The sequence below is a fragment of the Pagrus pagrus genome (assembly GCF_965226575.1).
Source record: "Pagrus pagrus genome assembly, chromosome: 19".
In the NCBI taxonomy this organism is placed as follows: Eukaryota; Metazoa; Chordata; class Actinopteri; order Spariformes; family Sparidae; genus Pagrus; species Pagrus pagrus.
This window is the reverse complement of record NC_140203.1, coordinates 54,063-78,100: the sequence shown is the minus strand read 5'-3', so window position 1 is coordinate 78,100 and position 24,038 is coordinate 54,063. Positions and strand designations below refer to the sequence as shown.

Sequence of the window (24,038 nt, the reverse complement as noted above, 5' to 3'; positions counted from 1 at the left end):
GAAGAGATGGTCACGATAACCAGCGAATGAATTAAAATCAATTCCTCAACAAGCACATATTTCATGAAAACACTAAAATATATTACACATTGACGTTTGTGAGGACAGGTGAGACATCCGGACAGGTGAAACATGAGGACAGACGAGACATCAGGACAGGTGAAACATGAGGACAGATGAGACATGAGGACAGGTAAGACATGAGGACATGTAAAACATGGGGACAGGTGAAACAAGATGACAGGTGAGACACCAGGACAGGTGAAGTCCGTCTGTCTGTAACCGGTTGGACAGAAACTTGTATCATTCTTGTGGCACCAAGCCCCGCCCACACCCTGCTCTCACACCTGCATTATTATGACGCAGGTGTGAGATTGAAGCAGCTGGAAAAACGCCTGTAAACCTCTACAGGCGTTTTTCCAGCTGCTTCAATCTCACACCTGCGTCATAATAATGTTTACAGTGTTAAAAACGATGATGAAGGCTCAAACAAAGTGTCTCAGGTGATCTCAATTCAAGAACAAAAACAACTAAAGTATTGATCCGGTGTTTGCATATTGATCAGGTGCTAACTAAATAATAATCAGTCAATATTTAACAGTTGAACATGTTCTTTAAATATGTCGTAAGTTGTTTTAATATCTCAGTAAGTGAACTCATTCAGCTGAACCACTATTAACTATTAATAAATGTTTGACCACAATATTAAACTTTATATCATTATTAAATATGTTTGTTGTTGTTTGTGTTATCATTAAATATGTTTGTTGTTGTTTGTATTATCGTTAAATATGTTTGTTGTTGTTTGTATTATCATTAAATGTTTGTTGTTCTTTGTATTATTATTACTATTACTATTAAATGTTTGTTATTGTTTTGTATTATTATTAAATATGTTTGATGTTGTTTATATTATTATTATTAAATGTTTGTTGTTTATATTATTAAATATGTTTGATGTTATTATTATTATTATTATATGTGTTGTTGTTTATATTATTATTATTAAATATGTTTGATGTTGTTTATATTATTAAATATGTTTGATGTTGTTTATATTATTATTATTATCATTATTATATGTTTGATGTTGTTTATATTATTATTATTATTATTAAATGGTTGTTGTTTATATTATTAAATATGTTTGATGTTATTATTATTATTACTACGTGTGTTGTTGTTTATATTATTATTATTAAATATATTTGATGTTTATATTATTAAATATGTTTGATGTTATTATTATTATTATTATTACATGTTTGTTGTTGTTTATATTATTATTAATAAATATGTTGTTTTTAATACAGCCCCCCCCCAATTTCCCCCTTTTCCGTTTCCCGCGGAAGCCCCTCCCTGTTAGCCGTTAGCCGCTTAGCTCTATTGCCGGACGACAGGAGGAGTAGCCGGGAAAACAGAGGAGGAAAACACGGAGTAGAGGAGGACATGAGCCCGGCGGAGGACGGCAGGGGACCGCGGTGACCGGACAGCGAGTCTGCCGCCGAAAACAGCCGCTTCACGGTGCGTTATTGCGGCTGAAAAGGGCCATGGAGAAGTGGAAAAACAGCCAACCTCCTCCCGACTCTCCCACTCCTCCTCCTCCACCGTCTGCTGTCTTCATCTTTTCTTTATTTACCGGAGAAACGAGCCGAAAACCGGAGCAGGAGCACAAAGTGCTGACTGTAGTCCGTTTGTTGAGCTGGCGGTTTGTTTTAAAGCTGTTTTAATCAGGTTTACCAGCCGCCGTCAGCTGCCAGCTCCAGTTTCCCTTCAGTTCAGTGGAAACTTCAGAGCTCCTTATCCTGTTAGCCTGCTAGCTTCACTCTCCCACTTGTTTTGATGAGGAGGAACGGCTAGCGTTAGCCTAGCTCCAGCTGTACAGCAGTTCTGAAGGAATTTCAACGGTTGAGTTTGAAATCAGTTTGTAAAAAGCAGATTAAAGCTGTTCGCTTTCATTTAAATGTTGTAAATAAGTTAGAAATGTGTTTGTGAAGGTTTGCAGGAAGTTAGAAATGTGTTTGTGAAGGTTTGCAGGAGGTTAGAAATGTGTTTGTGAAGGTTTGCAGGAGGTTAGAAATGTGTCTGTGAAGGTTTGCAGGAGGTTAGAAATGTGTTTGTGAAGGTTTGGAGGAGGTTAGAAATGTGTTTGTGAAGGTTTGCAGGAGGTTAGAAATGTCTCTGAAGGTTTGCAGAAGGTTAGAAATGTGTTTGTGAAGGTTTGCAGGAGGTTAGAAATGTGTCTGAAGGTTTGGAGGAGGTTAGAAATGTGTTTGTGAAGGTTTGGAGGAGGTTAGAAATGTGTCTGTGAAGGTTTGCAGGAGGTTAGAAATGTGTCTGTGAAGGTTTGGAGGAGGTTAGAAATGTGTCTGAAGGTTTGCAGGAGGTTAGAAATGTGTCTGAAGGTTTGGAGGAGGTTAGAAATGTGTCTGTGAAGGTTTGCAGGAGGTTAGAAATGTGTCTGTGAAGGTTTGGAGGAGGTTAGAAATGTGTCTGTGAAGGTTTGCAGGAGGTTAGAAATGTGTCTGTGAAGGTTTGGAGGAGGTTAGAAATGTGTCTGAAGGTTTGCAGGAGGTTAGAAATGTGTCTGAAGGTTTGGAGGAGGTTAGAAATGTGTCTGAAGGTTTGCAGGAGGTTAGGAGGCAGGTGTGTTGACAGTCTGACTGTTCACACTGTCACTGAAGAAACAGGAGATGTGAACTGTGAGAAATCTTCTGACTGGATGTTTGAGATGAGAAGTGAAGCTCCGGATCATTAAACTGATTAATGTACTGAATGTTTCACTCTGGACTGAATGTGAAGGCTCACAGATGTGCTGAACACTGTCTGGTGTTTGGTGGATTTTATGTTTTTGAAAATATTTTAAAGTTTCTAAGTAAATCAAATGAAAACTTAATGTTTGAGTATTATTAAGAATGATTAAAGCAGTGGTTTTGATGAAGGCTGCAGATTGTGATCACTTTAATAATTGTGTGACAGTATTTATTACACATTAAATCTAAAAGGTGTTCTTGAGACAGATCTGCTGGACTGTGTTTGAAAAGTTTAAATACTCCATTACAAGTGACCAAGCCTGTTACTGCAGTACGACAGCTACATGTACCTGATCACATCTCAGTGTATATGTCTACTATTCATATGATGTTTAATAATTATGAAGCTGATGATGATACACACGTCTTTGTTCTCTCTCCTCAGAGGACCATGCAGTCATTTCTCGCTCACCCCTGCCATTAAAGTGAGAGAGAGAGAGAGAGAGTGTGTGTGTGTGTGTGTGTGAGAGAGAGAGAGAGAGTGTGTGTGTGTGTGTGTGTGTGTGTGTGAGAGAGAGAGAGAGAGAGTGTGTGTGTGTGAGAGAGAGAGAGAGAGAGATCCAGGATGGGGTTTGGTCGGGATCTGAGGAATTCCCACGAGGGATTACTGAAGCTGCAGGACTGGGAGTTAAAGGTGCGACTTGTTAAAGTGTCACATTTTAATATTCATCTGTGTTTCATCAAACTGACACTCAGACTCAGAGGGACGTGTTCATATAATGGAGTGTAGCTGTCGTTAGTCATGCATGTAAGCAGATCGAGACCTCGCAGCCAATCAGGTCTTCCATTAATCAGTGATGTCAGCGCTGCAGCAGACCGATCCATTAGCTTTAATGCTAACTCTCCACATACCAAAGAAAAAGTGTTAAAAAGGAAAATCACAATAAGTGATCGTACTGACAGCTGCTGATCAACAGGACGTCGCTTCACGACTGTCGGCTTCATATATATGTTGTCGACATATTTCATTAGTTTTATGACAAACTGAAACTTTCCAGAGTTAAATTATCTTTTGAATTGACAAACATCATCTGTGTTATTCATGACACGATTCAAACAGGGTCAATGATTATTTGTCTCTTTGTGAGTTATGTGTGATGCAGCAGGTTTCTTCCTGTCAGCTGTTGTCAACAAACACTGTGATTGGGTCTATGTTGGTTCAGGATGCCACCGGCCCAAAATCTGTTTAGTGTGACTTCACATTCATTGGTCGCAGCGCTGCGCCTGATATTCAGCAGGTCAGGTTTTTAAAAGAGACAGTCCCCTTTGGACAAATATTAGCCTCTAAACATATTTTCTGTGGATTAGATTGTCAACGTTTATATGAAGTAATGGTTTAATTAATACGCAAAGACAGTCTGATTTATTTATTTGACTGTGTGGAGCATCGACAGGAGAAACATTTATCTTAGATACAGAATATTTTATATTTCAAAACTGAATGATGTGAAAACTTTGAAGAGGCACACTGAACCCATCGAGGTGTGATGTCATCACTTCCTGTCAGCGCTACACACTTTAACAATAAATACACAAACACGTCTCTGTCGCCCTCTAGCTGCTGGAGACGGTGAAGCGCTTCATGACACTACGAGTGAAGAGCGATAAAGAGTACGCCGCTCTGCTGCTCAGCATGACTCAGCAAACTGAGAAACAGGAAGCTGCTGATTACGTCAGCACAGTGAGCAAGGTAAGACTCACTCAGACTCAGCCGACTTTATTGATCCTTTTGGGAGGTTCCCTCAGGGAAACTGAAGCATTCAGGCACTCCTGGGGTCACACCTGGTCTCTCAGTGTCACACCTGGTGTCTCTGTGTCACACCTGATGTGTTTGTGTGTGTCAGTCGTGGTCTCAGGTGATTCGTCAGACGGAGGCGTTGGGTCGAGTCATGAGGAGTCACGCTGACGATCTGAACTCCGGTCCTCTGCACCGTCTGGCCACACTGATCCGGGACAAGCAGCAGGTGAAGAAGAGCTACCAGAGTCTTCATCAGCAGCTGGAGAGTCACAACCACAAGGTCTGCTGGGAACCTAACGCACACAATACACACACAACACACGCACACACTGAACACAACACTGTAGTTTGCAGTGAGAGCAGCTGACTGGTCAGTTGAAGTGTCGATGAGTAAAGCTGAAGTAAACCGTCTATCAGCACTTCAGACAGCTGAAGACCTGAAGGGATCTGAAGCGTCACTCTTAATATTTAACAACAGACGAACTGTCAAAAGAAGAGACTGAAACAGTCAGAGAGGAAGATGGAATCAGCTGTTTGAGGTAGAAGAAGCTGAAGTCAGTCCAGACATGACAACAGTTACAATCAGCTGAAGTGTGTGGACCTAACCCTCTGTTCAGTTGTTTCACTAACCTGCTGCTGCTGTTGTTGCCAGGTAACCAGGAGTGACCTGGACAAACTGAAGGCCACGTATCGTCAGCTGGGCCGCGACGCCAACAACGCCAAAGAGAAATACAGAGAGGCTCTGGCTAAAGGTTTCTCTTCTTTACTCTTCAGTCTGTTTACATACTTTCAGTTTATCGAGGTCAGAATTTCTGTCCGTGAATGTTTTAGTAATGTCTCAAAGCTTAAGCTTTATGTTATTTTGCAAATGTCCCTGATTCCTCCCCCTCTTCCCGTCCAATCACAGGCCGGGAGGCAGAGCGTGCCCGCGAGCGTTATGACAAAGCGACGACAAAGCTCCACAACCTTCACAACCAGTATGTGTTGGCGGTGTGCGGCGCTCGAACGCAGCAGGACGAACATCGCCGCCGTGCTGCACCCGCACTGCTCGACGCTCTGCAGAGGATGCAGGAAGATATGACACTCGCCCTGTGAGTCACATGACCACACACTCTGAATCCCTACCTGACACACCCACATGTTACCTGACACACCCACATGCTACCTGACACACCCACATGTTACCTGACACACCCACATGCTACCTGACACACCCACATGTTACCTGACACACCCACATGTTACCTGACACACCCACATGCTACCTGACACACACCCACATGCTACCTGACACACACCCACATGCTACCTGACACACACACATGCTACCTGACACACACCCACATGCTACCTGACACACCCACGGTTACCTGACACACCCACATGCTACCTGACACACACACATGCTACCTGACACACACCCACATGCTACCTGACACACCCACGGTTACCTGACACACCCACATGCTACCTGACACACACACATGCTACCTGACACACACCCACATGCTACCTGACACACCCACGGGCTACCTGACACACCCACATGTTACCTGACACACCCACATAATAATAATAAACTTTATTTATATAGCGCTTTTTAAAAACAGAGTTTTACAAAGTGCTTTGACAAAGACAATGCAAAATTGTAGAGGACAACAGAACAGATTTGAGAGTAGTAGTAGAAGAACATAAGTAAGAATAAGAAAAAGAATAAAAGAAATGGGTTAAATCAATAAAACAAGAACAACAATATAGTCAACTCAGACAGTAGGAGCAAAGTAAAAGGAAGACTTCACATAAAAGCAAGTCTATAAAAATGGGTTTTAAGAAGAGATTTAAAAGAGGTTACTGATCCTGCAAGCCTTATCTCCTCAGGAAGGGCGTTCCAAAGCCGAGGGGCCCTGATGGCGAAGGCACGATCACCTTTGGTTTTTAACCTCGACTTTGGGATGGTTAGAAGGGCCCCGCCTGAGGATCTAAGGCTGCGTGCTGGCTCATAAGGAGTTAAAATGTCTGTTATGTAACTCGGGGCCAGCCCCACAAGTGCTTTAAAAGTGATCAGTAAAATCTTAAAATCAATTCTAAAACGGACAGGGAGCCAATGAAGGGAAGCTAGGACTGGGGTAATGTGGTGTCGTCTGTTAAAACCGGTTAGAAGCCTAGCTGCTGAGTTTTGTACTAATTGGAGGCGAGAGAGTGATTTATGGTTGATACCGGAGAGAAGGGAATTACAGTAATCTAATCTGGAAAAGATGAAGGCATGAATGATTTTTTCCAGATCCGGGCGTGAGAGCATATGTTTGATTTTGGAAATTGATCTTAATTGGTGAAAACAAGACTGGACCAGTTTGCGTACATGCGGGATGAAAGTGAGCTCTGAATCAAATTGGACACCAAGATTTCGTGCAGTGGGTTTTATGTTGGCGGACAGTGGACCAAGGGCTTGCTGAAGAGGGCTGGTATGGTTTGGGGGGCCGAACAGTATGATTTCAGTTTTTGAGCTATTTAGTTGTAAGAAATTTAGAGCCATCCAATGTTTGATATCTGTAAGACAGTCTAAGACAGCAGCTAGGCTTCCAGGGTCACTGGGCCTCAGCGGGAAGTATATTTGTGTGTCATCAGCATAGCAGTGGAATGAAACATTATGGTTTTCAATGATCTGGCCAAGTGGGAGCATATAAATAGAAAATAAAATCGGACCTAAGATAGAACCTTGCGGTACACCACAGGTAATGGGTGTTGTAGTTGAAGAATAATTACCTGTGGTGACCGAGAAGGATCTATCTAAAAGGTAAGAATAAAACCAACTAAAAGCAGTATTCATGTTACCTGACACACCCACATGCAACCTGACACACACACACATGCTACCTGACACACCCACATGCTACCTGACACACACCCACATGCTAACTGACACACCCACATGCTACCTGACAAACACCCACATGCTACCTGACACACACCCACATGCTACCTGACACACACACACATGCTACCTGACACACCCACGGTTACCTGACACACCCACATGTTACCTGACACACCCACGGTTACCTGACACACCCACGGGCTACCTGACACACCCACATGCTACCTGACACACCCACGGGCTACCTGACACACCCACGGGCTACCTGACACACACCCACGGGCTACCTGACACACACCCACATGCTACCTGACACACCCACATGCTACCTGACACACCCACGGTTACCTGACACACACCCACATGCTACCTGACACACCCACGGTTACCTGACACACACCCACATGCTACCTGACACACCCACGGTTACCTGACACACACCCACATGCTACCTGACACACCCACGGGCTACCTGACACACCCACATGCTACCTGACACACACCCACATGCTAACTGACACACCCACGGGCTACTGATACACCCACATGCTACCTGACACACCCACGGGCTACCTGATGATATTGATGTACTGGTGATATCCCTGTGTGTACCTGTGTATTACTGCAGTAAAAGTATCCTGGAGGAGTACTGTGAGATCAGCAGTCTGCTGACGGAGGAGATCGTGAAGGTCCATCAGGAGATCTCAGCAGCTGTGCAGCAGATCGACCCGCTGGCTGAGTACCAACACTTCATCGACGCCTACAGGTCAGACAGTCATCACTCGTCACACATCCCTCACACTCTGGTTACTGTGGTAACTGTCTTTGTGTGTCTCTTCTGGTTACCATGGTAACAGGTCTCCGGAGACTCCTGAGGCGAGCGTGGAGTTTGATGCGTGCCTGTTGGAGGAGACGGACAACCTGCCGGCCAATGAGATCCTCTGGAACACTCTGACGGCCGACAGCCTGCAGGCCACGTGAGCTGCTACAAAATAAGAGCGTCACACACAGTTTCCTGTAGCCTGTCAAAGTAAAATGTTGCATGTTTTCCAGCTATCTGTGACACTTTGTTGATCTGTTTGTTTGTTTTCCAGGTTGTCGTCGGCGACGGAGGAGCTGGTGCTGACTCAGCAGAATCTGAGGACGAAGGAGGCGCTGGCCGACGACCTCGATACCAAAATCCAGACGAGTCAGCAGAGCGCCGAGAGGAAGAGCGAGTGAGTCTGTCTGTCTGTCTGTCTCTGCTTCCTATCTCTGACAGTAGAGATGTTCTGCTGACTGATTGATATGTCATTCATCAGATCAGGTGAGCTGGAGGCCAGGATGAGTTTGTCTCCACTGTCTGTCAGGAGGATTTATTGAAACAGCTTGCTGGGTTCCCTTGTTGTGTCTCATCTGATCTGAGAGTTTAAAGGACACGTGTTTGGTTGTGGTCTGAGAGGGGGGATTGCTGTCTGCACTGATAGTGGAGGGGTCCATGTCAGTGACTGCATAGTCTGCTACACTAGACCCAAGAGCTGAGGAGTATGTGGATCTCTCTCTCTCTCTCTCTCTTATGGTCTATGTCTCTCGCCCTCAGCTGTGTCCTGCTGCTCAGTCAGAAACTGTCTCTCCTCGAGCTTCATCATGCTGTCCAATCACTGCGCGGCTCAGAGGCCCGCCTCGCCTCTCAGAAAGCCCTGTTGGATGCCAAGATGGCCGATGCCGCCTCCCCTCCCCCACCGCCGCCTCCCCCTGCGCTTCCGTATGAGGACGACGCTCGCTCCGTCGGATCCACCGTAAATAACCCTTTATTGATCGGTGATCATTGATTCATCTGATCTGAGCTCTGTACAGGAGCTATAGCACCAAGCTGCTCTTCAAAATAAAAGCACGTTTTCAAAAATCCAAATTTTCAACCTTAAAGACAGCTGGATTGTGTGTGTGTGTGTGTCTTCAGGATAAAACGAAGGAGAGGAGCTCTCGGTTCGACACTCTGCGTCACTCTCTGGCCGGAATGATTCGATCTCCTAAGGCCATGCTGGGCTCCTCCACCTCGGTGAGACTCACCTGTCTGTCTGTCTGTCTCACCTCTCACCTGTCTGTCTGTCTGTCTGTCTGAGGATTGACTCAGTCGTAGTCTGTCTCTTCACTCTCCTCCCTCACTGTCGCATGTCCTCATGTTTGTTGCTAATAAAGTTCATTTGAAGCCAGCCTGACTGTGTGTTCCTGTGTTCATATCTGCAGCAGTTCTTTGACGTCATCCCCACGTCAGAGCGCCCCCTGGCGGAGCAGGAGTGGTATCACGGTGCCATCCCTCGCACAGAGGCTCAGGAGTTACTACGGCAACAGGGAGACTTCCTGGTGAGGGAGAGTCACGGCAAACCGGGCGAGTACGTTCTGTCTGTGTTTTCTGACGAGCAGAGACGACACTTCATCATCCAGTACGCCGATGTACGTATATACACACAGTAACTGTGATGTCTGTGTCATTAATCACTGAGTTAACAGTCTTTAAAACAACAAACTCAAATGTTTCAAGACAATTTGTGTGCAGTGAGTATGTGAAGCTACATCACCGAGGTTCATATGCTGCACACTGTGTGTCAAAGAGAGACAGAGGGACAAAATGGCTGACATAAAAATGGATCCGTGAGAGTGGCCAGCCTTGGTTATTAGGGATGCACGATATTGGATTTTATGCCGATATTTTACTACTCATTTGGCCGATAACCGATATCGATACCGACATATATATATGTATATGTAAATATATATAAATGTATACTCTTTCTTGGAGGGATCCTCAAGTCTCTTCTGTAGTTGAATTAACACATTATTATGCAGACTCTTATCGTGTTGGCTCACCGGTAAATGCAGACATAAAATGCAAAGCTTAAAATTCTGAAATATTCATTCCTTATTCAAAATAAGAAAAATACTTTATCTAATTTTTGGCTTTATCCCAGGACTGTAGAAGAGGCAGCTGGTGAGTTTTCCTCCCGCCGGTTACCTGTTGTTTCCGTGTCCTAACGTGGTAACGTCCCGGATGACGGTTCTTCAAATGGACAATTCAGTTTATGGTGTTAAAAAAATGCTATCCGTTTTCGACACCTTAAAAAACTTCCATGACGCCGTCATTTTAAGCTTCTCCCTCGCTCTGCTGCAGGTTGACGTAGGTGATGTGTCACGTCGCGCTGCGCACGTAATCCTCACACCTGATTGGTGTTTGGAGAGCAGTGTTGTTGTGAGGCTGTCAGACTGTCTGAGAGGGGCAGTCAGCCTCAGGACCAGCTGACAGAGGGGACTCTTCTCTGGGCTCAGCTCAGAGTCTGGAGGGCTTTGGAGTGGAGGCGTCTCTGGCTGGACTTCAGCTGGTTAACAAGTGGAGCGTTCTCTGTTGAATGTTAATTATCAGCGGGTCTCTGCCTCATTCTGCTCTACATGCATTTGTTGGTGTGTTTCTGTGTAAAATGTGTCTGCAGACTTCTGCATGTAAAGACTCTGTCGGATGTTTGTCCCAGCAGGTTTAGTTCTGATGACTGAGTGGACCCAGACTTCACTACCGTACAGCGCAGTGGGCTGGATGACACTATCAGAGATCTGAAACCAGATTCTGACTGGAGTTTGTAAATGATAAATGTTCTCTTAGTTGCATGTCGGGCTCTTCAGCTGTTTCCTTTAGTGCATCACTGCCATGTTGAAACTCCCTGATGCTGTAATGGTTCTCTCTCTCTCTCGCTCTCTCTCTCTCTCTCTCTCTCTGGCAGAGTCAGTACCGTTTTGAAGGGACCGGGTTCTCCACCATCCCTCAGCTCATCGAGCATCATTTCTCCACCAAACAGGTCATCACCAAGAAGTCTGGAGTCGTGCTGCTCAACCCTGTCGTCAAGGCAACCACCAATATATATATCTATACACCCACACATGACTTGGTGTATACACATTATTGAGGACGGGTATCATGAGGAGTTTATTGATCAGTACCAATAACACTCCATAAAATAATCAAGGTATCAGTGTCTTCAGTATGGATTAAACCACCTGACCTATCAGTAGTTCTGACCAATGAGGAACTTACACATCTACTAGATTACCTGCATGTATGTGTGTAAATGTGTAGATTACATAGACACATAAATATGTCAGGTTGTACACTTGATGTGTAGATAGACGGCTGAGTGATGTCCTGCTGAGTTTTCTTTTCGTCTCTGCAGGATAAGAAGTGGATCCTGAACCACGAGGACGTGGTGCTCGGTGAGCTCCTGGGAAAGGTGACCTCACTTCCTACTTCCTGTTTCCTCCTGTCATCGATCACTCCACCTCATTACACAGTTTTTCAAGGTTTTTGGCATTTGAAAGTGTTTTTACCGTTTCTCTCTCTGCCTCCATGTCCCATCATGCCCTGCTGTCGTCTGGTTGCCAGGGTAACTTCGGTGAAGTGTTTAAAGGGACACTGCAGCGTGACAGAACGCCAGTCGCCGTCAAAACATGTAAAGAAGATTTACCTCCGGAGCTGAAGATCCGCTTCCTGTCTGAGGCCAGGTCAGCATCAATCAATACTTCAACAATGAAATACGAGAAAATATTTTTGTCAGTAAACCTCATCAAACAACAACAACAGGAAAGTACATCCAGGAAAAGAAGTCTAAGACTGAAGCCCTAAATCAATCAATCAGTCAATATATGACTGAACATAAAGACAATAAACTGAAGCACTAAATCAATCAATCATTGGAAATCTATATAGAATTGTCAGAAATGTAATTTTTTCAAAATTAATTGTCATACATTTGTATTTCTGTTTAAAACACTAATAATTACACTTTTGTCAGTAAACGTGTGTTTATTGTTTATTGTAAGTGCTGAATCGTTGGTAGCCAAACCTGCAGCACTGAAACACGTCTTCATCGAACTGAAACACGTCTTCATCGAACTGAAACACATCTTCAACAAACTGAAACATGTCTTCAGCGAACTGAAACACGTCTTCAGCGAACTGAAACACGTCTTCAACGAACTGAAACACGCCTTCAGCGAACTGAAACACGTCTTCAACGAACTGAAACACGTCTTCAGCGAACTGAAACACGTCTTCAGCGAACACGTCTTCAGCGAACTGAAACACGTCTTCAACGAACTGAAACATCTCTTCAACGAACTGAAACATCTCTTCAACGAACTGAAACACGTCTTCAGCGAACTCAAACATGTCTTCAACGAACTGAAACACGTCTTCAGCGAACATGTCTTCAGCGAACTGAAACACGTCTTCAGTGAACTGAAACATGTCGTCGACGAACTGAAACAAGTCTTCAACGAACTGAAACACGTCTTCAGCGAACTGAAACACGTCTTCAGCGAACTGAAACATGTCTTCAGCGAACTGAAACACGTCTTCAGCGAACTGAAACACGTCAACGAACTGAAACACGTCTTCAGCGAACTGAAACACGTCTTCAGCGAACACGTCTTCAGCGAACTGAAACACGCCTTCAGCGAACTGAAACACGCCTTCAGCGAACTGAAACACGTCTTCAACGAACTGAAACACGTCTTCAGCGAACTGAAACACGTCTTCAACGAACTGAAACACGCCTTCAGCGAACTGAAACACGTCTTCAGCGAACTGAAACACGTCTTCAACGAACTGAAACACGTCTTCAGCGAACTGAAACACGTCTTCAACGAACTGAAACACGTCTTCAGTGAACTGAAACATGTCTTCAACGAACTGAAACACGCCTTCAGCGAACTGAAACACGTCTTCAGCGAACTGAAACACGTCTTCAGCGAACTGAAACACGTCAACGAACTGAAACACGTCTTCAGCGAACTGAAACACGTCTTCAGCGAACATGTCTTCAGCGAACTGAAACACGCCTTCAGCGAACTGAAACACGCCTTCAGCGAACTGAAACACGTCTTCAACGAACTGAAACACGTCTTCAGCGAACTGAAACACGTCTTCAACGAACTGAAACACGCCTTCAGCGAACTGAAACACGTCTTCAGCGAACTGAAACACGTCTTCAGCGAACTGAAACACGTCTTCAGCGAACACGTCTTCAGCGAACTGAAACACGTCTTCAACGAACTGAAACACGCCTTCAGCGAACTGAAACACGTCTTCAGCGAACTGAAACACGTCTTCAACGAACTGAAACATGTCTTCAGTGAACTGAAACATGTCTTCAACGAACTGAAACGCCTTCAGCGAACTGAAACACGTCTTCAGTGAACTGAAACACGTCTTCAGCGAACTGAAACACGTCTTCAGCGAACTGAAACACGTCTTCAACGAACTGAAACACGTCTTCAGCGAACTGAAACACGTCTTCAGCGAACACGTCTTCAGCGAACTGAAACACGCCTTCAGCGAACTGAAACACGCCTTCAGCGAACTGAAACACGTCTTCAACGAACTGAAACACGTCTTCAGCGAACTGAAACACGTCTTCAACGAACTGAAACACGCCTTCAGCGAACTGAAACACGTCTTCAGCGAACTGAAACACGTCTTCAACGAACTGAAACACGTCTTCAGCGAACTGAAACACGTCTTCAGCGAACACGTCTTCAGCGAACTGAAACACGTCTTCAACGAACTGAAACATCTCTTCAACGAACTGAAACATCTCTTCAACGAACTGAAACACGTCTTCAGCGAACTCAAACATGTCTTCAACGAACTGAAACACGTCTTCAGCGAACATGTCTTCAGCGAACTGAAACACGTCTTCAGTGAACTGAAACATGTCGTCGACGAACTGAAACAAGTCTTCAACGAACTGAAACACGTCTTCAGCGAACTGAAACACGTCTTCAGCGAACTGAAACACGCCTTCAGCGAACTGAAACACGTCTTCAGCGAACTGAAACACGTCTTCAACGAACTGAAACATGTCTTCAGTGAACTGAAACATGTCTTCAACGAACTGAAACACGCCTTCAGCGAACTGAAACACGTCTTCAGCGAACTGAAACACGTCTTCAGCGAACTGAAACACGTCTTCAGCGAACTGAAACACGTCTTCAACGAACTGAAACATCTCTTCAACGAACTGAAACATCTCTTCAACGAACTGAAACACGTCTTCAGCGAACTCAAACATGTCTTCAACGAACTGAAACACGTCTTCAGCGAACATGTCTTCAGCGAACTGAAACACGTCTTCAGTGAACTGAAACATGTCGTCGACGAACTGAAACAAGTCTTCAACGAACTGAAACACGTCTTCAGCGAACTGAAACACGTCTTCAGCGAACTGAAACACGCCTTCAGCGAACTGAAACACGTCTTCAGCGAACTGAAACACGTCTTCAACGAACTGAAACATGTCTTCAGTGAACTGAAACATGTCTTCAACGAACTGAAACACGCCTTCAGCGAACTGAAACACGTCTTCAGCGAACTGAAACACGTCTTCAGCGAACTGAAACACGTCTTCAACGAACTGAAACACGTCTTCAGCGAACTGAAACACGTCTTCAACGAACTGAAACACGTCTTCAGCGAACTGAAACACGTCTTCAGCGAACACGTCTTCAGCGAACTGAAACACGTCTTCAACGAACTGAAACATCTCTTCAACGAACTGAAACATCTCTTCAACGAACTGAAACACGTCTTCAGCGAACTCAAACATGTCTTCAACGAACTGAAACACGTCTTCAGCGAACATGTCTTCAGCGAACTGAAACACGTCTTCAGTGAACTGAAACATGTCGTCGACGAACTGAAACAAGTCTTCAACGAACTGAAACACGTCTTCAGCGAACTGAAACACGTCTTCAGCGAACTGAAACACGCCTTCAGCGAACTGAAACACGTCTTCAGCGAACTGAAACACGTCTTCAACGAACTGAAACATGTCTTCAGTGAACTGAAACATGTCTTCAACGAACTGAAACACGCCTTCAGCGAACTGAAACACGTCTTCAGCGAACTGAAACACGTCTTCAGCGAACTGAAACACGTCTTCAGCGAACACGTCTTCAGCGAACTGAAACACGTCTTCAACGAACTGAAACATCTCTTCAACGAACTGAAACATCTCTTCAACGAACTGAAACACGTCTTCAGCGAACTCAAACATGTCTTCAACGAACTGAAACACGTCTTCAGCGAACATGTCTTCAGCGAACTGAAACACGTCTTCAGTGAACTGAAACATGTCGTCGACGAACTGAAACAAGTCTTCAACGAACTGAAACACGTCTTCAGCGAACTGAAACACGTCTTCAGCGAACTGAAACACGCCTTCAGCGAACTGAAACACGTCTTCAGCGAACTGAAACACGTCTTCAACGAACTGAAACATGTCTTCAGTGAACTGAAACATGTCTTCAACGAACTGAAACACGCCTTCAGCGAACTGAAACACGTCTTCAGCGAACTGAAACACGTCTTCAACGAACTGAAACACGTCTTCAGCGAACTGAAACACGTCTTCAACGAACTGAAACACGTCTTCAGCGAACTGAAACACGTCTTCAGCGAACACGTCTTCAGCGAACTGAAACACGTCTTCAACGAACTGAAACATCTCTTCAACGAACTGAAACATCTCTTCAACGAACTGAAACACGTCTTCAGCGAACTCAAACATGTCTTCAACGAACTGAAACACGTCTTCAGCGAACATGTCTTCAGCGAACTGAAACACGTCTTCAGTGAACTGAAACATGTCGTCGACGAACTGAAACAAGTCTTCAACGAACTGAAACACGTCTTCAGCGAACTGAAACACGTCTTCAGCGAACTGAAACACGTCTTCAGCGAACTGAAACACGCCTTCAGCGAACTGAAACACGTCTTCAGCGAACTGAAACACGTCTTCAACGAACTGAAACATGTCTTCAGTGAACTGAAACATGTCTTCAACGAACTGAAACACGCCTTCAGCGAACTGAAACACGTCTTCAGCGAACTGAAACACGTCTTCAGCGAACTGAAACACGTCTTCAACGAACTGAAACACGTCTTCAGCGAACACGTCTTCAGCGAACTGAAACACGTCTTCAACGAACTGAAACATCTCTTCAACGAACTGAAACATCTCTTCAACGAACTGAAACACGTCTTCAGCGAACTCAAACATGTCTTCAACGAACTGAAACACGTCTTCAGCGAACTCAAACATGTCTTCAACGAACTGAAACACGTCTTCAGCGAACATGTCTTCAGCTAACTGAAACACGTCTTCAGTGAACTGAAACATGTCGTCGACGAACTGAAACAAGTCTTCAACGAACTGAAACACGTCGTCGACGAACTGAAACAAGTCTTCAACGAACTGAAACACGTCTTCAGCGAACTGAAACACGTCTTCAACGAACTGAAACACGTCTTCAGCGAACTGAAACACGTCTTCAACGAACTGAAACACGTCTTCAGCGAACTGAAACACGTCTTCAGCGAACTGAAACACGTCTTCAATGAACTGAAACATGTCTTCAGCGAACACGTCTTCAGCGAACTGAAACACGTCTTCAACGAACTGAAACATCTCTTCAACGAACTGAAACACGTCTTCAGCGAACACGTCTTCAGTGAACGGAAACACGTCTTCAGCGAACCAAAACACGTCTTCAGCGAACACGTCTTCAGTGAACTGAAACACGTCTTCAGTGAACTGAAACACGTCTTCAGCGAACCGAAACACGTCTTCAGTAAACTGAAACACGTCTTCAGTGAACTGAAACACGTCTTCAGCGAACCGAAACACGTCTTCAGTAAACTGAAACACGTCTTCAGCGAACTGAAACACGTCCAGTTTCCTACAGTACAGCACTTAGTTACCATGACAACATTCATCAGCGTGTATTGTTTACTGTTACTGACACTGTCTCTGATTGGCTGCAGGATCCTGAAGCAGTACGACCACCCGAACATCGTGAAGCTGATTGGTGTTTGTACGCAGCGACAGCCGATCTACATCGTCATGGAGCTGGTTCCTGGTGGGTGGAGCTTCTTCAAGCTCAGTTGGTGCTCTGTTTTTATTGGTCGGCTTCTAACAGCTGTACTTGATGTGTTTGTGTGACCCTGTGTTGCGTCTTTTAGGTGGAGACTTCCTGTCCTTTCTGAGAAAGAAGAAAGACGAGTTAAAGACGAAGCAGCTTGTTCGCTTCTCTGTCGATGCTGCTGCCGGCATGGCGTACCTGGAGAGTAAGAACTGTATCCACAGGTACATAATCAATCAGTAATCAATACCTCATCACTGCAGTGTCCGACAGACCCTGAACAAAGCACCTGCTCAACACACAGCACATTTATTTTATATCTTTTGGTTCTTACCTGTGTGTCTGTGTACCTTTTCACCTGTGTGTGTGTGTGTGTGTGTGTGTGTGTGTGTGTGTGTGTGTGTGTGACAGGGACCTGGCAGCGAGGAACTGTCTGGTTGGAGAGGGCAGTGTGTTGAAGATCAGTGATTTTGGGATGAGTCGTCAGGAAGACGATGGGATTTATTCTTCATCTGGACTCAAACAGATTCCCATCAAATGGACAGCGCCAGAGGCTCTCAACTATGGTAACAGACCTGAAACACACTTAACACACACCTGAAACACACCTGAAGCACACCTGAAACACACCTGAAACACACTGGACACACACTTGACACTAGGGCATTAATGACTTCAGATTTTTTCAAGTCGACTTATCTGTCAGTAAAGTCGAGGTCGAGTCGAAACGTCGTTTGATGACGTCATCACATTGACCCAGCGGAGGAACATCTCCACACATGGGATGTGTGTCTGGCCCACAGCCGGAGAGTTTTAAAACCAGGAAACAGCTGATCACAGCGATCAGTCCATCACTTCAGCCGCGGATGTCAAGATGAGCAACTGGAAAGCCGCTGAGATCCGGGAGATGCTAGTGTCTCCTCGGTCCCGACAGCTAGCGGACACAACCAAACAGCTAGTAGCTGCTGTCAGCTTGTTGTGTAGCGGTCGCTACTTTCAAATTAAAAGCCCCCCGCTAAGGACCCAGTTCTAAAATCCAATGGGGTGCAATGTAAAGCTCTTATTTTGAAGACAAATTCGTTGTCACTGTTCATGAAAAAAAAAAAAAACACGACTTGTCGACCACTCTCAGGGGTCGTCGACTTGCTCCACTGATGTCGACGCATCGACAAATCGGCTTTTCTGTTAATGCCTTACTTGACATACACTTGAAGTGCACCTGAAACTAGAGTTGTTCCGATTCTGATACCAGTATCGGAAATGCCTCCGATACTGCCGAAAATGCTGGCATCGGTATTGGCCAGTACTTGGCCAGGAGTCCAGGCACCGATCCGATACCACGTAAATTATTAGAAATAGGAATCTACTTACCGGTTAGCTCCGGTAGCTCCGAGATTCCACCTGATACGTGTCCAGTGCGTTCGTCCTCGGGCAACCCCCATCAGCTGTGTTTTGAGTCCGCCACGGCGCAGCTCCGCCGAACAGCTGGAGTCAGGAAACCAAGGAATTCCTGCGATAATTACATAATCACGCACGACCGCAGTTATTGTGTTATAAACACAACGACACAAAGTGTTTCCGACTGAAGGATTAGAAGAAGAGCGCGTATTTGTCTCTTAGTTGAGGTTTTTGTGCTTGTATCAACACGGAGTGTTTTATTTTGAAAATTAACCGGATGTCATGTTGTTGTTTCGTGTCTGACTTCCTGTCTGCTCTGTGCTGAGTTCGGCTGAATTGCTGCGCTTCTTCGCCGCTCTTAAAACAGTTGCTGTGCTGCCACCAGCAGCTGCTGTTTTAGAGGTGTGAAGAAGAATTGATCACCTGACACCTGTAGACAAGGAGCTAATTTTTTTAAATAGTTATTCCTAGATTTATTTAGTTAAGTTGCACTACTATTTTATAATGTTCTATTTATAACACACTGGTATCTGTATCGGTACTCGGTACTGGCCGATACCCACGGCGTAAGAATCGGAATCGGTATCGGGAGGGAAAAAATGGTATCGGAACATCTCTCCGTGAAACACACCTGACACACAGCTGAAACACACCTGACACACACCTGAAACACACCTGACACACACCTGACACACAGCTGACACACAGCTGACACACAGCTGAAACACACCTGACACACAGCTGAAACACACCTAACACACCTGACACACAGCTGAAACACACCTCACACAGCTGACACACAGCTGACACACAGCTGACACACAGCTGACACACAGCTGAAACACACCTGACACACAGCTGACACACAGCTGACACACAGCTGACACACACCTGAAGCACAGCTGACACACACCTGACACACAGCTGAAACACACCTGACACACACCTGACACACAGCTGAAACACACCTGACACACAGCTGACACACACCTGACACACAGCTGAAACACACCTGACACACAGCTGAAACACACCTGACACACAGCTGACACACACCTGACACACAGCTGAAAACAGCTGACACACACCTGAAGCACAGATGACACACACCTGAAGCAAACCTGACACACACCTGAAACACACCTGACAAACACCTGACACACACCTGACACACACCTGACACACACCTGAAACACAGCTGACACACAGCTGAAGCACACCTGAAGCACAGCTGACACACAGCTGACACACAGCTGATACACAGCTGAAGCACAGCTGACACACAGCTGACACACAGCTAAAGCACACCTGACACACACCTGAAACACACCTGACACACAGCTGACACACAGCTGACACACACCTGACACACACCTGACACACAGCTGACACACACCTGACACACACCTGACACACACCTGACACACACCTGACACACAGCTGACACAACTTGTTAACAACATTGTATAGGATGGCATAAACCTGTTTACACACTTGTAACTGTGATTGGTCCCTGATGTCTCCTGCGCTGTGATTGGCTGTTGCAGGGCGTTACAGCTCAGAGAGTGATGTGTGGAGTTATGGGATTCTGCTGTGGGAGACCTTCAGTCTGGGGGTGTGTCCTTATCCTGGGATGACCAATCAGCAGGCCCGAGAGCAGGTGGAGAAAGGTAAACGCACAGGGAGAAGAAGAAGAGCTGTGAACTGTCCACAGCTCTTCATCATCATCTTCATCATCATATGATCAATAAATAAATCATTCTTATCTCATCAAATCTCTGCTAGGACATGCACCATGAAGTTACCCTGAAAATATTATGTCCTCCCCCTCTCTCTCTACTGCTGGTTGCTAGGTTACAGGATGGCGTGTCCTCAGCGTTGCCCTGACGATGTGTACAAAGTGATGCAGCGGTGTTGGCAGTACAACCCCGAAGACCGACCCAAGTTCTCTGAGCTGCAGCGAGACCTCGCTGCCATCAAGAAGAAGTGATGATGTCATCATACACCTCGCCGCCATCAAGAAGAAGTGATGATGTCATCATACACCTCGCCGCCATCTGGAAGAAGTGATGATGTCATCATACACCTCGCCGCCATCAAGAAGTGATGATGTCATTATACACCTCGCCATCTCATGAGAGACGCAAGAAGAACGTTCAGTTGGGTCCTCAGAATCAATCACCAGCAAAGAGTTGTTTTTTTGTTGCTGTTGTGGTCATTTGGTGGGCGTGGTCTTCATGTGGGCTTGTCTCAGTAACAAGACGTTTATAAAAACACTAAATCTTTGGTAACACTACAGACGGAGAGCGTGGAGCTGATGATGTCACAGCGACACACTGAGCGTGTCCGTTAATAAATAAACACTACAACATTTAAAATCAAGTCATCGCTGCAGACAGTTAGCATTTAGCTGATGTTTAAACTCATTTAGAACAATGGAAACGAGTAGAGGTTAGCATGGATGTAGCTAGCTGTGTTAGCCTCTGAAAGGTCTCCATAATCTCAGTCAACACGACAGAAACTGAACAAACTTGTTGCTCAAACAGGAGCTAACAAGGCTAACAGCTTAGCGTGATTGTAGCGATGGTTCCTTCTTCCCAACAGTCCGCTACAAACTAGTCAGTTAATGAACAAACAAAGAAACTGGTGTGTGTGTGTGTGTGTGTGTGTGTGTGTGTGTGCGCGCGCGTGTGCGCGCGCCAGCGTGCGTGTATGCATGTGTTTGCGCTGCTCAGCCATTCAATGTTGACCACTGAACACAGTCAGACGTGAAGCCACACCCATCTGTCATTATTGTAACCGTGGCAACAGCTTGAACCCTAAATGTTTCCACTGCTGAGGACCAATCAGCTGTCAACACTAACATCAACTCTTTATTATCTTTATTTATTGTTTTAATATTTTAATGTTTCATGAAACTTTTTTATAAATGGATGTGAAGCTGAAGGAGAACTGACCTTTATTCTGAAAATTCAGCTGTCAATCATCACTCAGACCACGCCCACTCCGACCTTTGTTATTATTTTTTAACCAATCACTGACTTTTGTTGTCGTCTAAAAGTTCACAAACAACAAAAAAAGGAGGAAATGAAAGTTTATAAAACAAAAAGTTTGAAACCAAAGTAAGAAATTCATCCAATCAAACGGCTCCAAAACAACAAATAAATGACATCATCAGCACTTACTCCATACATTTCCTGGTTGTCGTGGTAACTGAAGTGACATCAGATCACATGAAAATGTTAAAAAGAGAAAAAGTTTAATATAAATGTTTAAAAAAACGTGTAAAGGAATGGTGAGTCCTGATTGGTCAGCATCACTTCCTGAATCGGTTGGGGGGCGGGACTTAAATGTTAATGATGTCAGAGCGACACCTACTGTTCCTGTAAATAAATCCAAGATGTTTTTACAGTTTGTTTTTGTTTTGAAACACTAATCATCTGTTTGTCTTTTCTATTTGTTTAAACTTTATAAAAATATTATCGTAGCATTTATTATGAAAATAAAACAAACAACACCAACAATCACTGATGTGTGACATCATTTCAACTGGCTAACAGGCTCATGTTGGCTAGCTACATGCTAATGCTAACTCTTATGAGGAATGATGTTATTGATGGACTGGGATCTCACCCAATCAGCTGTGACTTTCTACATGACAACTGTTTCTATGGAGATAACCAATCAGGCGTCACATCCTGTTACAAAAACTGCAACATTGAATTGGTATTTAAAGGAACCGCACTGAGCTGGTTCCTGTTGATCAGACCTGTGCTAACAGAATCCACAAGGTTCTGTGCTCGGACTCATACGGTCCACTTTATATATGCATCCTTTAGGGAATATAATAACAAAAGCACTGCATTCATTTTCATTCTCATCAAGATGATACACAATTATACTTGACACTAATCCGTCAGTTAAACTTCGACACGTGTTAAGGACATAAAACCAGGATGACCTGCAATTTTCTGCTTTTAAACTCAGACAAACAAAGGATTGTGCTGAGCCCGAAACATGTTAGAGACAGGTTGAAGTTGGACATTGGACGGACGGTCACTCTGGAGACAGTCAGCGGCGTCTCTTCCTCAGTTTCACCCAGTGTTGTCAGCAGGAGGACGGTCAGCTGCCCCCCAGAACCTCCCAGAACCTCGACCATCAATAACTTCATTTACACAAAAACAATGTTTCCTCCTGCTGACTTGGTGATAGTGAAAATAATGATAAACAAAATGAAACTAAACTGATTCCGTGTTTTAGTTGTTAATGTGTTAAAATATTTTTTTAATGTAATGTTTTTTTTTCAATAGCTTTCATCTCGTGTGACCCAGTGACTCAATCTTATTACTGAATGGGACAAATAAGACACACCTGAGTGAATGTCTGTCAAATATCCAACTTAAAGCTAACTTCACTGTGGTCATTAACCTCCAGCACCACAGTGAGGACTCACTGTTTTTTTTGATCAGGATTTGTCCTTTAACTCCCACATAAAGCAAATTTCAAGGACTTCCCTCTTCCACCTGTAAAAATCAGGAACATCCTGTCTCAAAAAGATGCAGAGAAATTAGTCCACGCTTTTGTTCCCTCAAGGCTGATTATTGTCATTCCTGCTGATCAGGCGGCCGTAATCTGTCTGTAAAGACTCAACTCTCCATTACTCAAAACAAACCTCCAGTCACATAAACTGGATTTTTATTTCACTTCTACTTAAATTCTTTAGTTCAATCTTACGTCAAAACAAGCTACGTCAACACAATCTTTCAAATACATTGAACAGGAAAACCCACATGTGACATTAATAGTTGACCTGAGTGTGGAGCTGCTGTGTCAACATGATTTATCTCCACATGCTTCATGAGGATCAGACTGTGGAGCTGCAGACTGTTGGATGTTTGTTGTACACTGAGGCTCATTAGTGCCTGACATGCTGCTATTTAACTGTTGGCCTCCTTATTCCATTTATTATTTAATTATTAATCTTTTTTTAGACTTTCCCTTGTACGTTGGCTCAAGTGTGTTTTCTTTCTTAAATTATAAGCTTCATTTTTCTGTATTAAATCTCAACAGCACATTTTCACTGCTTTCATTAAGTTCAGTAATTAACACAAATAAATTAACTTTGAAGCACAAAACCTGCAGTTAAACTGCACTTTTACTAAAATACACAAAGATAGTGGTACTTTTACTTCAGTAACTGACCCCACTCACACACACACACACACACACACACAGACACACACAGACACACACACAGACACAGACACAG

The 24,038-nt window shown here is 44.4% G+C and overlaps 1 protein-coding gene across 2 annotated transcripts; it reads left to right on the top strand.

Annotated features, from left to right (window-relative positions):
* Positions 1–1,359: 1,359 nt before the first annotated feature.
* On the top strand, positions 1,360–22,290 carry fer (fer (fps/fes related) tyrosine kinase). 2 transcript variants are annotated; one of them, XM_084384110.1, is made up of 20 exons: positions 1,360–1,524; positions 3,199–3,447; positions 4,372–4,503; positions 4,658–4,831; positions 5,204–5,303; positions 5,459–5,642; positions 8,055–8,192; positions 8,284–8,403; positions 8,521–8,643; positions 9,006–9,204; positions 9,366–9,464; positions 9,656–9,859; positions 11,176–11,298; positions 11,623–11,679; positions 11,832–11,950; positions 17,274–17,368; positions 17,472–17,595; positions 17,783–17,937; positions 20,317–20,439; positions 20,623–22,290. In XM_084384110.1, the coding sequence occupies exons 2-20, from the start codon at positions 3,379–3,381 to the stop codon at positions 20,757–20,759; spliced, it is 2,475 nt and encodes an 824-aa protein (XP_084240236.1). In that variant the 5' UTR covers positions 1,360–1,524; positions 3,199–3,378; the 3' UTR covers positions 20,760–22,290. The 2 variants fall into 2 exon arrangements, with proteins under 2 accessions (XP_084240236.1, XP_084240235.1); XM_084384109.1 differs by having other exon boundaries at positions 9,653–9,859.
* The last annotated feature ends 1,748 nt before the right edge of the window (positions 22,291–24,038 follow it).